The sequence below is a fragment of the Camelus bactrianus genome, chromosome 6 (genome assembly GCF_048773025.1).
Source record: "Camelus bactrianus isolate YW-2024 breed Bactrian camel chromosome 6, ASM4877302v1, whole genome shotgun sequence".
In the NCBI taxonomy this organism is placed as follows: Eukaryota; Metazoa; Chordata; class Mammalia; order Artiodactyla; family Camelidae; genus Camelus; species Camelus bactrianus.
This window is the reverse complement of record NC_133544.1, coordinates 36,321,249-36,335,679: the sequence shown is the minus strand read 5'-3', so window position 1 is coordinate 36,335,679 and position 14,431 is coordinate 36,321,249. Positions and strand designations below refer to the sequence as shown.

General features: G+C 38.4%; 1 protein-coding gene across 1 annotated transcript in view; it reads right to left on the bottom strand.

The window, feature by feature from the left end:
• Nucleotides 1-509: 509 nt before the first annotated feature.
• CCDC175 (coiled-coil domain containing 175) overlaps nt 510-14,431 on the bottom strand; it is a 56,900-nt gene continuing 42,978 nt past the window's right edge. The window contains exons 16-21 of the mRNA XM_010962371.3: nt 14,007-14,086; nt 12,631-12,783; nt 10,288-10,390; nt 7,197-7,240; nt 5,741-5,903; nt 510-641 (exon numbers count right to left, since the gene is read on the bottom strand). Coding sequence (XP_010960673.3) covers nt 550-641; nt 5,741-5,903; nt 7,197-7,240; nt 10,288-10,390; nt 12,631-12,783; nt 14,007-14,086 — 635 coding nt within the window. The 3' untranslated portion in view covers nt 510-549. The remainder of the gene's footprint in view (nt 642-5,740; nt 5,904-7,196; nt 7,241-10,287; nt 10,391-12,630; nt 12,784-14,006; nt 14,087-14,431) is intronic.

Here is a 14,431-nt window from a genome sequence, read left to right as displayed (position 1 = left end):
CACTAATTGTGGCAATAATTCAAAATATTATTAAGTTTAGTGTCCTTTCCCAAATGAATAAATGTACATACTCACACATTTCCTTCCTCTTACACTTCATTTTTGAAGGGTATGTACGAATGCCATATTTTATGAATCCTGAGACAATTTTTTTGGTCACGTTGTGACATTTCTGAATTAGGATGCATCTTACAATTGATGGCTTCTTAGATTTAATAAAATACAGAATATATACAGTACATAAACAGTTTTCCTGTGATTGGTTGTAAACAGGTGTGCTGTGATTTTTATGCTCTGAAGCCCTCAAGAGACTCAAGGTTGCAAACATGGAAGCAAAATAAGATTTTTACACTTAATAATCTGACCGTGTTATTCATTTGTATTATTAAGAAGGTTATTTCCTGATTCTGCTTGGTTAGGGTTCTGTGAGTTTGTTAAATCTCGGACTTTTAAGACTTTGATTGACACTTGAAAAATAAGAAAGAAAGTGTACTCACTTTTTCTATAGTTTTGTACCTTTTTGAATTCATAGCAGTTGTATCCTTTAAGTTATTTTGTTAGTTTTTGTTTACTTTTTTTCATAGTACATTCAACCACTGGGAAATGGATTCTTTTGATACGACTCTGTTTCTTCTTACTTTCTGTAGGAATAAATAAAATGTAAGAATTCTATATGTAACTCACAAAGGTTTAGGTAGTTATCAGTGTCCATTAAAATTCTAAATTGCCCAAAGTATCCTCAATTGGAAGACTGTATGATGGGCAGGTGGGGGGATTGTGCAAGGGGATCATTTTATCTGATTACCAGGACTATCTTTTTGTCTCATCACATTGGGAGCCAATTTTTTAAATAGTAATCTTTCCCTCCAGTATCCTCTTCTGGCAGAAAAACGTGTAAGCAAAAGAAGAAATCATGCAAGTAATATGATTCAAAGTTCTCAAATGCAAAGAATTTCAGGGATATTTAGTACATATCTGAATTTTTAATTTGCTTTTTAAGAACACGACTAGAATAATTCATAGCAATTATGGTTGCTAATGTTACTAAATTTGTTAAAATGGTTATTAAAAATACGCAGAAACAACCCTTTTTGTAGCTCAGCTTTGTTTTGTCTTAGGTCCTTGTACTACATTGCTACTCTGCTACAGTGTATGGTAATTCTTTTGCTAACCAGCACTGAATACGTAATTTAAAAGTTAAAATATTTTCTTGATTTGGGTCAATTAATAAATTTAACAATTACATTGTTACATATTTGTCTAAAACTGATGGTTTGCAAGGCTTGGCTGCACATTGGAACAAGCTGGACAGATTTCTAAAAGCACACTTGTGTCTCACCCCCAAGGATTCACAGTGAATTGGTCTGGGGTGTGTAGGCTGAGCAGAGAGGTTTTTAAAACCTCCTCCAGGTGATTCTAATGTTCAAAAACTAGAGTCTAAACTCTCTTCCTAGTTCAGATCTTTATTTTTACAAAAGACCTTTTGACAGTTTCTGAGCAAATGATTTTTAAAATTACTTCTTACTGAAATTTTGATTCTGCTTTAATAACTAGGTTCTTTTCCAGAATGAAATGATCAAAATATAATTATATCAAGTCCTTTTCATCACAATAACAAAAAGATAACTTTAACAGAGAGTTACACAAATTATTTGATCTCTCTCTAAAAATATCTCTTGGGCTAAATACGGCTTCTACTCTACAGAGCGCATATCAAGATATTTGGTTAGCGCACAAATTGTTTATCTGTAACTTAAGTTGTAGTATATGGTATAATACTCAGGGATTTTGGAATTTTAAAGCAAAAATTGATACTTTAAAAATAATCTGTAGGCAGTTACTATTTGGTTTAGGTATACACTAAGAATTAACTTATTTACCTCTAACTTACAAGAAAGATTGTTAAGGTAAAAAGTACAACTTTTAATTTTCAAGATGAAGACTGGCATTTCACATTCTGCCAAGCCTATCGCCCACTGCTGCCAGCTGGTACCCCCAGCACATCTCCACTCAGTCATGCTATTACTGTTCCCGGCCATGGTATGTCTGCTGCTCCTTCAGGAAGACATGGCTATGTATTCCCGGCATTCCAGAAGACTTACGGGTGCCTCTTTACCCTCCAGAGCCAGTCACTAGAAGTCCACTGTATTCTTATCGTCTCTTCACTTGTCTGTTTCTCACAGTGTGTGCGCTTTGAGGTTCAGGGACTGAGTCTCATTTAACTTATAACTGCGCCTGTGCTATAGTGCCCGGGCCCAAAGGTATTCAGTATGTTAATACAGTATGTTAATAATAATTCTGAAGCAGAGCGCCAGAACCCACAGGGCTGCAGTGACACATTATGTCCAGAAGAGGGCAGGAGAGGGTTGTTAAGCTGGAAGAGATAAAGGGGCTTCTCTAGAAGCCCATCAGTGACAGAAACCATGCAACACAGAATAACCAAAAGCTGGGAGATAGCAGGTGGCTCAGAGATGGTCAAGTAATTCAAGGGGCCAAGGCTGACTATTACCACCCCAGGAGGGCAGAAAATTCCAGGGATCTCAGTGCCTAAAGCATTATTTATTACTCCTGTTAGTTACCACCCATATTTTACAACCAAGGAAACTGAAGAGTGGAGGTTAAATATCATGCTGGAAGCAGAGCTGAGATCTTGTAACAGGTCCACCTTCCTCCAAAGCCTCTATGGCGCCAGTGCCGGGAGCAGAAATAAGTGCAGTAACATAAAGCCTCCTTTACATCTCAGCTCCATTCCCAGTTCCTCAGAGACCTCTCTCGATGCCCTAACTAGGTCATCTCTCCCCCTCTTAGGTTCTCTCGCACTTCCCATGCCTCACCTGTAATACCCCTGCGACAAGAGGTTTACAGACATCTGTATGATACCTGATTCTCCCACTGTATCAGGGGTGGGCACACTACAGCCTGCGGGCAATTCTGCGACAACGGCAGGCCTGAGTAGTGGCCACGAGACCTTACGGATGGTGAAGGCAAAAATATTATGGCCTTTACAGTCTGCTCTTGTAGGATGTATCTGAGAAGGTGACATTATTAACCTAGATCTGAATCCTGTGACTAGCGGAGGAAAGGGTCTTCTAGGCAGAGACTTAACGGTAGTGAACAACACAGGAGCACAATTAGTATTTAATAGTAATAATTATTACTGATGATAAATGCTTTTGATTGAGTTACTAACTTTGGTTTCTGGGAGAAATGAGTAGACTCAATAATTTGAAAATCCTTTTTGTATTATAAAACACCTAGAAACCTAGGAGTGGTGATCAGTTTCCTTTTCAGCACAGAGCTGAATTTGAAAGCAAGCAAAGGAAATCTACAAGGCTGAAACAAATAGGGGGTGAGATCCTGAGGCAGGAGAGGGAGCTTGCACTTTGTCTGCAGCCTGGGGTGGGAGAAGGGAGAGAGTGTATTTCTCCATAAGCAGGAGGATGTCAGAGAGAAGACCCAGAGTTCCTTGCAGGCAGGCAGCTGGGACTGAGAAGCCTGCATAAAGATGGTATTTACCCCTCTGGGGAATGAAGGAGGGAGGGAAATGGAATAAAGCAGTCAATTAGGGATTTTGATTGCATCTGTCATGTTCTAGTTCTTGGGGGAAAGATATCATAAGAAAATAGGGCAAATGTTAAGATTTGTGCTTGATGGTGGATATACAGGTAAACAGGTGTGTGTGTGTGTGTGATTTTTATACTTACAATATTTCATAATGAATATTAACTGGAACTTGTTCCAGCTTCCTAGAATAAGGGCAGTTCAATTAAGAGTCATATACACTGATTGCCCATCAAATAAACAATTAAACAATTGTACTATTTGGATGGAATAAGAATGAATGGCACATACTGGATTGGCCTATTATTTATTTTTATTTGGGTTGGTTTTCATTCAAAGCAACTATAACTCTCTTCTGAACATGATACTTTAAATTGAAAATGGAAATAAAAATTAAAATCCATGCTGAAAGGCTGAATATAAAAACAATGGCCAGACCATACATGACAAGAGAACTCTGGTCCACAGCCTCTGCAACTGGCCCAGATCAGTCACAACTTGATCCCTGACTTCCAACTTCCCTACTTTATGACCCTCCATCCAACTCAGGACTGACCAGAGAAAAGCCAAATATGCTCACTAATCAATCACATAGCCTGTCCTCCTTCTAGTTAGCCTGTTATCAGCTTCCCCATGCCAACAACCTCCAATCAGAACACATCTGAAGCTGTTTTTTCCCACACTAAACCTTTCCCACTCCCCCACCTGCCTCTGAATCTCTGCCAAAAACAAGTGATGGTGACTCTGACTCCCTTGCTCTACCAAGCTTTATGTCTTAGCTTGTTCTCATTTGGGTGGCCTTCTGTTCCTCCCACGCTGCAATCCTCTACTTTTCCATAGGTTATCAATAAGACAGTCCTCAAAATACATGAAGAAAATGGAATATGATATTAGTTACTCAGTGGGTTTAGCTTTTCAATACTGTCTATTTAAATTTGCTCTAATGTAAAGATTTCATCAGGTTTCAGGCAAAAATGGAAGATCTGCTCATGTGAAAATAGTGCAGTTGACACTTGGGGATAATTTAGCTCAAAATTCTGCTTGATCTACAGTTGCTAGTGATGGCCTGGCCTAGCAAAGAAAATGCAGAGTGAAGGAAGACCCACCAGGGACCCTTATGCACTAAGACATAGTAAGTATCACCAGGCTGGAGTGACCAAGGTATCACCAGGATGACCACGTCATCTTTAAGGTTGATAAGCAAGTTTACCCATAAAATTCCTTACTGGCTGCTAAAACATTATTTCTCTTGTCAAACAATACCCTCAGAACACTGGTTCTACCAAATATTGAGATGTTTTTAATCATATCACTCTCTCTCATTTTACTTTTCTTTTATCTCATTTTATTTTCTACAACCCACCTTTAAAATTGCTTCTCTAATGATGATGCTCTTCAAGCACTTCAAAATTAAACCTGAATAACCTCTAACAGATCCATACACTTGCCAGATGATATTATTTTCATTTTACCATTCCATCTCTCCCCTACGCTCTGTTCTCCTTCTTACCATCCCCTGCTACCTCCTCGTTCTCACTCTCCCATTGGATTCTACCCCAGGACCTCTGGGCTGTTCTCTATAAGGATTCACCTGCATCCCTGACCTGGACAGAATTCTGTGACCCTCGTGTCTAACATGACATCAGAGTAGGGGTAGAAGACGAAGCTGATATTCCTCTGGAGAGACTGTGTTCCACGCTCATGAGTCACTCGTGTTTCATGGGATGTGTTCACATCTCAGAAGCCCCAGAAGGCATCATGAGATTTTCAGAGAAGGCAATAATTTCTGTTTTTAATGCTAAACTCAGCTCAGGAAGAAAATTCAACATGATGTTTAATATCTTCACTTTAAGAAGACAAGAAAGTGTGTAAAAGAGTTTTAAGAGAGTTTTTTGGGGGAAAGTGCTTTTCAAAGATCAGAAAGGAGCTGAGATTCTTTAGTTAGTTAAGAGACTCACTCTGATGGAAGGGACAGTTGTCCAACACTGCTGCATTACCACATTCAACCCTGCAAATCAACACTCACTGAACGCATGTGACATTATTGGGAATGGATTATTGGGGATAACTAAATTACTGATCGGCATTTTTTTGGGCTTTTTTTTTTTTTTGATGTCTCCGGGTACAGTAAAATAGCAGAAAGTTCTCTGTTATCCAAAGCTCTTGAGGTGTTACTTACCAGGAAGGTCCATTTGTGATTCCTGTTCCATAAGAGAATGCAGCTCTTCAAGATTCCCTTGTAGCCAGACACTGATTTGCTCAATGTTTTCATCTCTCGCATTCAGCTTTTCTACTAGATTTTTTATTTCTCGCAAGGTCTCATTACTGCTCTCTACCAATTCCTTTAAAAAACAGCATTTGGGGGTGTATGAATATAAATTGCAACAAAATAATTAAAAATGTATTTCGTATGAGTGAATCATGTACAAGACAAAAACACATACGCAAAATTGGCGTTAGTCACGTAAAATAAGTGCACATACACAGCAAATTCACTAAGTTCTGTAAAAGATCTCAGAAAAATGGATTAGCAAACAAGAAGATTTAATGGGATGCTCACTGAACTCAAACCTTTAACTGGGCAGGGCAGTGGTGGTGGCGGCATAAAAAGCCAGCTCACCTTAGGAGTTGCACAGAATTGCAGAGGCGATTCAGCTTGGCTTAAAGCTTAAGAGAAGGAACTTTGGAATCAGGCTGGATCCGAGCTTTAAATTCCTGTAAGTTCATTAACTGTTAGGTCTTGGGCAAGCTACTTTAAACTCTGAACTTCAGTAGCCTCATCTGAAAAGGGCATTTACTAACACTTCCCTTATCCAGTGTTTTAAGGGTTGAACGATGATCTTATGTAAACTTTACTCAGAAAGTAGCAGAATCAGGATTTAAAGTCCCATCTACCTGCCTCTAAAGTGGGGAGGGGTTGAGATGGTGACAGATAGATGGAGTTCAGAACTGACAACTTTGTCCTAAAATAATCTGTGTTCAGTTTGTGCTCGAAAAAAAAAATTACATTCCCACATTCCTACTTTAACTGAGTTGGCAGAATTGGAAGACAGCTTCCCAAAGGATGAAGACACATAATGGGGTTTGGCACTCTTCAAGATAAAACAGCCCCCAAATGGAGTCACTTACGTTAAGTGCCACGTCACCAAACCGATACTTAATTACAGTTTCAGTGCTCCTAGAAATGGAATCTTAAACCACCTCATCAGGAATCACCTAATCAGCACTAGATCGGTAATCAGACTGCTAGACCCCTGCCATCCCCTGCAGGACAGTGACCTTGCAATAACCAACTTGCTTTTCTGCCTGGTATAATTTCCTCGTTCCTGATCCCTGCTGCCTATGAAAGTCTTTCATTTGTACAGCTTCTTGGAGCGCCTTTCTGTCTACTGGATGGGGTGCTGCCTGACTCATGAAGTGTTGACAAAGCCCATAAGATTTTTAAAATTTACTCAGTTGAAATTTGTTTTTTAATAGCACAAAGGACACATTTTAGGATATGAGGGTCACACCAGCTCTGTCACTCCCCTGAAATCCTGACCTCCTTCCTCACACACACACATGCATGCACACTTATTAGGCAGGTAAATATCTTGGAAATATGATATTTATGGAGGCAACACAAAAAAGCTCACCTTAAGTGTACCTTGAAATTCGGCCCACAAATCTGAATATTGTGCTAAAATAAAGATTTTTAAAATGCAAAGATTACTGAAATAATTTGAACATTTTAATGAAAGTAATGCAACTTGATCTTCAAAAATTATTTGTATCTAAAAATTACTACTTCCAAAATGTCAGAATAACTGGATCACACTTGCCCTCCCACTGTAAACAAGGAGAAAATAAGGCCAAGTATAGTAAACAAATAATTTGTTTTAATATCCAGCTTTCAGATACTGGAGAATGAGCAGCACAGGACTGTGATACTGGAAAAGAAGGAGACAAATGAGGTGGGCCCTGTGGTCACTGGGCTTTCTGCCGGGGGCCACTTTCCAGCCCAGAGTGCAAGCAGAGCGAGGCAGTCTCGCACACAGACATGGAGATATGTTCAAAGATTAGCAAATCAAATCCAGCAATATATGAAGACAACAATAGCTTTCCAACAAGCGGGCTTTATCCCAGGAATGGAAGGTTGATTTGACATTAAAAAACCGATCAGTGCAGTTTCCTGTGCTAAAGTCATAAAGAAGAAATACCGCCTGAGCATCTCCGTAGCTGCCTGAGCAGCTGGGATCAGCCACACAGGCAGTGCATGCCTGTGTGACTGACACTCCCCAATAAACACCCTGGATACCCAAGCCCCTGTGAGCTCCCCGGACTAGCAGCACTTTGCATGTGTCACACATCATTGGTGGGGAAATTAAGCGCATCTCTGCAACTCCACGAGGCAGGAACACCTGCAAGCTAGCACTTGGTTTCCTCCATGTGCTTTTTTCCTTTGCGGATTTTACTTGGTATCCTTCTCTGTAATAGACAATAAACATTTAGTATGGCAACTTCTGAATCCTGTGAAACCTAGCTAATCATCGAGACCGAGAGTGACCCTGAGGACCTCTGAAACAATCCTAAAAGCTGCAAAATCTTGCTGAGAAAAATTAAAGAAGTTCTAAGTAAGTGGAGGTATATTCTGTGTCCTTGAATTGAGAGACAACTTTGTTAAGATGTCAGTTCTCCCCAAATTGATTTACAGATTCAACATAAATTCAATGAAGATCTCAGAAGGTATGTGTGTGTGTCTGTGTTTATGTGTATGTGTAGATTAATAAGCCGATTCTAAAACTTGTATGGAAATCAAAAGATCTAAAATAACCAAAATAATTCTAACAGAGAAGCACAAATGTGGAGAACTTACACTACCTTATTTCCAGGTTGAATATGAAGCTACAGTAATTCAGGACAGTGTGGTATTTGTATATTAGATATTTAGAATAAAGGAACAGACTCATAAATTTGATTTTTTAAAAAGTCGTTGGGGTAATACAATGCTAAAAGGATAATCTTTTTAAAAATGGTGCCGGAACAACTGGATATGCATAAGAGAAAGCAATGAAATTCAACCCTTACCTCACACCATACGAAAAAGTTAACTTGAAATGAACCAAGGCTCCAGAAATAAAAGCTAAACTAAAAACTAATAGAGAAAATATAGGAGAAAATCTTTGAGAACTTGGCTTAGGCAAAAATATATTGGACAAGACACAAAAAGTACTAACCTTAAAAGACAAAATCAATACAGTAGACTTTGTCCAAAAGAAATTTTTAGTTTTTTTCCAAGATACTTAAGAAAATGAAAGTCAAGCCTCAGGTTTGAAAAAGGACTCATTTCCAGACTACATAAAGATTTTAACTCATTAATAAGAGACACAAGCAACACAAGCAACAAGCAAAAGATCTGGACAGACACATGTGCGTTTTCCAGAGACGGCTCCCAAATATATTTCATCCCACATGCTCTTCCCCCAATATGACGTGGACACTCCTTCTATTCATGGTGATGTCTCCATCCCTTCACCTTGTACCTGGCTGACTGCCTCAACCATTAGAATATTGCAGAAGTAGCACTCTGACTGACAAGGTCAAGTCACAATAATGCCATGAACTTCCACGTTGTTCTCTTGGGATGCCAGCTTCCAGAACATAGCAAGCCAAGCAGCTACCTGGAGAGGCTGCATGAAGGTATGTTCCCCTGAATTCAGCTGAGAGCCAGCATCAATGCTAGACCCGGGAGTGAGTGGGTCTTTGGATGATCCTAGTCCCCAGTCATCAAGTTGCCCAGCTGACGTCATGTAGAGCAGATGTGGGTTGTCTACACTAAGTTCTGACCAAATTGCCAATTTGTGTGTAGTAAGTGATTTTTAATATTTGTTACGCTGTAACAGATAATTGGTTCAAAACACTTCACAAAAGATGATATACAAGCAGCCAAAAAACATATGAAAAGATACTCAACAATCTTAGCCAAGAGGAACTGCAAATTAACACCACAATGAAATACCATTACATACCTATTAAAATGTTAACAATTTTAAAGTGGTTTCTTGACAATTTTAAGCATTGGTGAGGATGTGGAGTATGCTATTGCTCGTGGGATGATAAATCTGTATAATCACTTTGGCATACTGGCCATTTCTTATAAAGGTAAACTTGTTACACTAAAAATATAACCTAGCAATTCCAATCCATTGTATTCACCCAAGAGAAATGAAAAGAAATATTCTCCAAGATACTTATAAACAAATAGTAACCCCAAACTGGAAACAATCCAAATGTCCTTCAGCTGGTGAATGGACAAACACAACTGATATATTCATTTGATGGAATACTACTACATAGCCATAAAGAAGAACACACCAATGATACATGTATTAACATGGGTGGATCTTTAAAAAGTTTGCTGAGTGAAAGAAGCCAGGTATAACAGGTAGATCATTCCACTTGTAATCTAATCCTTAGGGAGAGAAGACACATCAATGGTTTCTAGAAACTGGAGGTAGGGTGGGAAATCAACTACAAAGGGACACAAGGGACATTGGACATTTTTCAGTGATGAAAATGTTCTGTATCTTTCTTGGGGTAGTAGTGGTTACAGTAGTATGTACATTTGTCAAAACTCATTGAACTTAAGATGAGTGCATTCTACTATATGCAAATCAGTAAAATTGATTTAAACAAAATGAAACTTTATTTTTTATATGTCAAGGTCACCCATGACACATTACTTACTCTGAAGAGCTATCAGCTGACAGGACAGGTCATTTGAGGTGCACGTGAGGTCGTCTCCTCCCTTTTTGTATTCCTCTATGCTGTTCTTTATGTATGCAATATACTGGAAATTAAAGGCATGTGATTGCTCTAAGCCATTTAGTTATCATAGGTTAGTTGTCCATGCAGTCACTTAGCAAACATTTATTGATTGCCGCTCTCTGTGCTACCTACCGTCCTAGGTGCAAGGGTCACAGTGGTGAACATAGCCCTTGTCAAGCTCACATTCTGGGGAGGGAGGGAAAGGATCCTGCTTCCTAGCAAGCATTTCTGTACCCAAATGAACGTGGTATTCTGAATTTGCCACAAAAATAAACTAAAAGGTATTCTGCCTAAATGCATCGTGTCCGCAGGGAAAAAAAAAAACTGATCATTTGCAAAATGTGTGTGCAGTACATGTCACAAGGCAGCAATGCTGCCTCACTGGAGGAGTTCAAAAGACCTCAGAGAGATGAATTATCAAGTCAGGAATCCCCTTGGGATTGCTCATTCTCATCAGATGTCTCACTGGGTTGGGTGGTGGTGGTAGCAGTGGTTTAGGTATTAAAAGTCATGGGTTTCTGTTCTAAGCCCCCAATTCTTAGGAACTTTAAAGTCTCTGAGAACTCTGAAAGTATGGGCTTTGGGATATAAAGTTGGCACTGGCCTACTTCTTAGAGAAAAATAGTCAAATACTAGAAACTACTGACAAAAATCTTAGAAATAGTGCCCAGTACCATAGAAGGAGGAGACATGGAACTGTTATGTAGGACTGTTTATAAGCACATGTTAGAGGGTCTCTCATGCAGCCTGGATCTCGTGTCAGTTTTTGCATGGCTTGTTGGCAGGTTTGTAGTAAACCGAAGTGAAAGCCACCTTAAGCCAAGTCCAAGTCATCAAAGAGCTAAAGAGATTTTTCCCCTCAGAGTCTTACTTCTGTAGGACTGTTTTTATTTTTCAATCTATTAAAAATTGGGGAAAAACATAGAGCCTCAGTTTCCTAATCTACAAGAGGGACATAATATAATATGCATATACATTTTCCAGGTTATCCTGAGTATCAGATGGGACTGAATCCTCTTGTACATGAGGCATTGTGCAAAACACTTGGGATGCATTAACACAGATGCTGACCTTTGAGGTCAACAAGGTTTACCAGAAAAAATGATATTTGAAAAATTGCATTTCTTTTGCACTTTCAGTTTACAAAGAAGTCCCCTTCACCCTATGAATGAGGAGTCATTCCTTTAATGTTAACAGGACAAAAATGAAGCTCACAAGTTAAATGATCTGCCCAAAGTCACAGGGTGACTCATGAGGGACAGACTCAAGTAAATGTTAAGTATATATAAATAAGTAAACTTTTAACTTTTGAGATTGAGACTTTAAGGGGTTGGATGAACAAATTCCTTTGCTATAAAAAGAGCTGCAATTAATATGAAACAGACAACCTAACTTTTTAAATGGGCATAAGACTTGAACAGGTACTTCACTAAGAGAGTATCCAAGTGGCCAACAACATGTGAACAGGTGTTTCATTAATCATCAGGCAAATGCGAATTAAAACCACAATGGGACACGTCTACACAGTCTCCAGGATGGTTAATTTGAACAAGGCTGAGTTTCACTGAGAATGAGGGATAACTGTGCCCTCATACTCTGCTGCTGGGAGTGGCAGTTAGGGCAACGTCTTTGGGAGACTGGCATTGTGCACTGAAGTAGACAATATGCCTCCCCATTGCTCTACAATTCCACTTGAGATGTATACCCAAAAGGAACATGTACACACACTCACCAAAAAACATGGATTAGAATGCTTGTAGCAACACTCTCTGTAATAGCCTAAACTAGAAACTCTCTAAACCCCATCAACAGTAGAATGTATGAATAAATTGTAGTAGTCATACAAAAAATACAATTCAGAATTAACAGTGAATGAACCATAACTTCACTCAACAATAAGAATGAACCTGGAAAACATAATGTTGAACGGAAGAGTGTATATTGTATCGTTCCATAAATGTAATGGATGGCAAAACTTGTCTATGGTGTTAGAAGTCAGTAGAGCATTGCCCTTGTGAGGAGGTTAGTGACAGGAAGGCACACAGAAGACATCTGGGTTCTGCTGATGCTTTGTTTCTTGATCTGGGTGCTGGTTACCCAGTGTGTTCATTAAGCTGTACACTTATGACTTGGGCACTTTTCTGTGTGTACCTTAAGTTTCACTTAAAAAGTTTTAAGAGTTACTCTTTTTCTTCCATAACTAGTACAGGTGTAGACAATCAACCAAGATCATTGTACAGAGTGAAGTGCTCTTGAACTTACCTCTTTCAACCTTTCATTTTCCACGAGCAAAGCATCCGCTTTTAGGTCATGTACATAGATTTCATTTTCTAAGACCTTCAGAATTTCAAAGTGAGTTCTGATTTTATAGCTTTCGTGATCTCGTAATTGTTTTAATTCTTGCTTCACTTTATCCTGTTCACACATAAAACCCAGTTATCTCACAGAGTTCAACGAGCAGGGCACCAGTGTATTGGGTTGCCTGGACCACATTCAAAGAGGGGTTCTAGTTACAGCTGACCCTTGAACAATGCAGAAGTTAGAGGTGCCAACCTCTGCATAGTCAAAACTCTGCATATAACTTTACAGTTGGTCCTCTGCTTCCCCAGTGTCTCTCATCCACTGATTGATCCAACCACGGATCATGCAGTACTATAGTACATACTCACTGAAAAAAAATCTGCATGTATGTGGACCCATGCAGTTCAAGTCTATTTCGTTAAAGGGTCAACTGTAATTCCTTGACCATCAGCAGAAGCTGTGGATACCTTCCCTTGAAAAATTTAATATTAAACTACAAAGCTAATGGATTCTGGGAAGCAAGTTTATGGATCCCAAGTTAAGAGCCCAAGTTAAGTTGTTGAGACAACTTCACAAACTAGAATGTACTTTAATATATGAACAAATGCCTGGCAAAAACGCGGGAGAGGGAAGTGGAATCTGTTGACTCTCTTTCAGGGAGGATTTAATGTTTCTCAAAGGAAGAAGAATATTACTTCATGGATTTTTCATAATTCTCTACAGTTTACTGAATTCTCCAGTCAGTTCTTGATTCTTATACTGTTATAAATTGCATAGACTTTATTCATTGTATAATTATCCCTAGCAATATATTATTAAGGAAACAGAATTGTCTATACGGCATATCTACTTACAATTTTCTACTCCCATAATGCATTAAAAGTTACTTTTGATATCAGCAAACCTCAAAGAATAGGTTTATATTTTTAATTAACCAATTCCACATACATTCACTGACTATTGATTATAAAATTTAAAAAGGTACTAAACCTCTTATTTACTTGCTCTCATTTCATTCACTCCCTCAATCCCTGCAACATTTGCCCATTTATCCTTGTCTTTATATGAATTTACCAGAATAATAGATCTGAAAAGACCCTTAGAAAACATAATCCAGTCTCTACCTTATAAATAAGGAAACTGAACTCCCGACATACACACACACACATACATATATATGAGTGCATTTTGTGACTAGAAATTTCAAAACATTGGTATTAACAGGATAAGTTTAAAAATGTGAATTTCTTGAAAACGCTAACAGTGCCAGGTAAGTATTACTGTCTAAATACACCAGTATTCTAATAAAAGAAAAAATGGATACATTGACTCTTTACCGCATCGTTAAAATATCTTAAAAAGTCTCTTGACAATTGAGCAATCTGATCATTCAGTAAATTCTGCTCCTGCTTTTGTGCTATAAGAGAGAGAAAATGAGAAAATTACTATCCACAATGTTCTTTAATTTAAAAAAATTAATCAAAATAAGATACATGCCTGGTTTTAAAAGCAAACTACTATTATAAGACATATTTCAAAAACTGGATGTTAGGTGCTCCCCAAGGCTGCATTTATCCATGGGTTTGACTTCTCAGAATCAACTATTTTTAACTCATTTAAAATTTTCTTCTTCCATTTTCTTTAAAAATTTTTTTCTTAAAAATGTTTATACGGCTATTTCTTGATTTGTCACTTTAAGATATTTTCTACTTACTTCCTAGTGTAGTAAAGGACATAGCATGCTTACTCCCATCCCCACCCA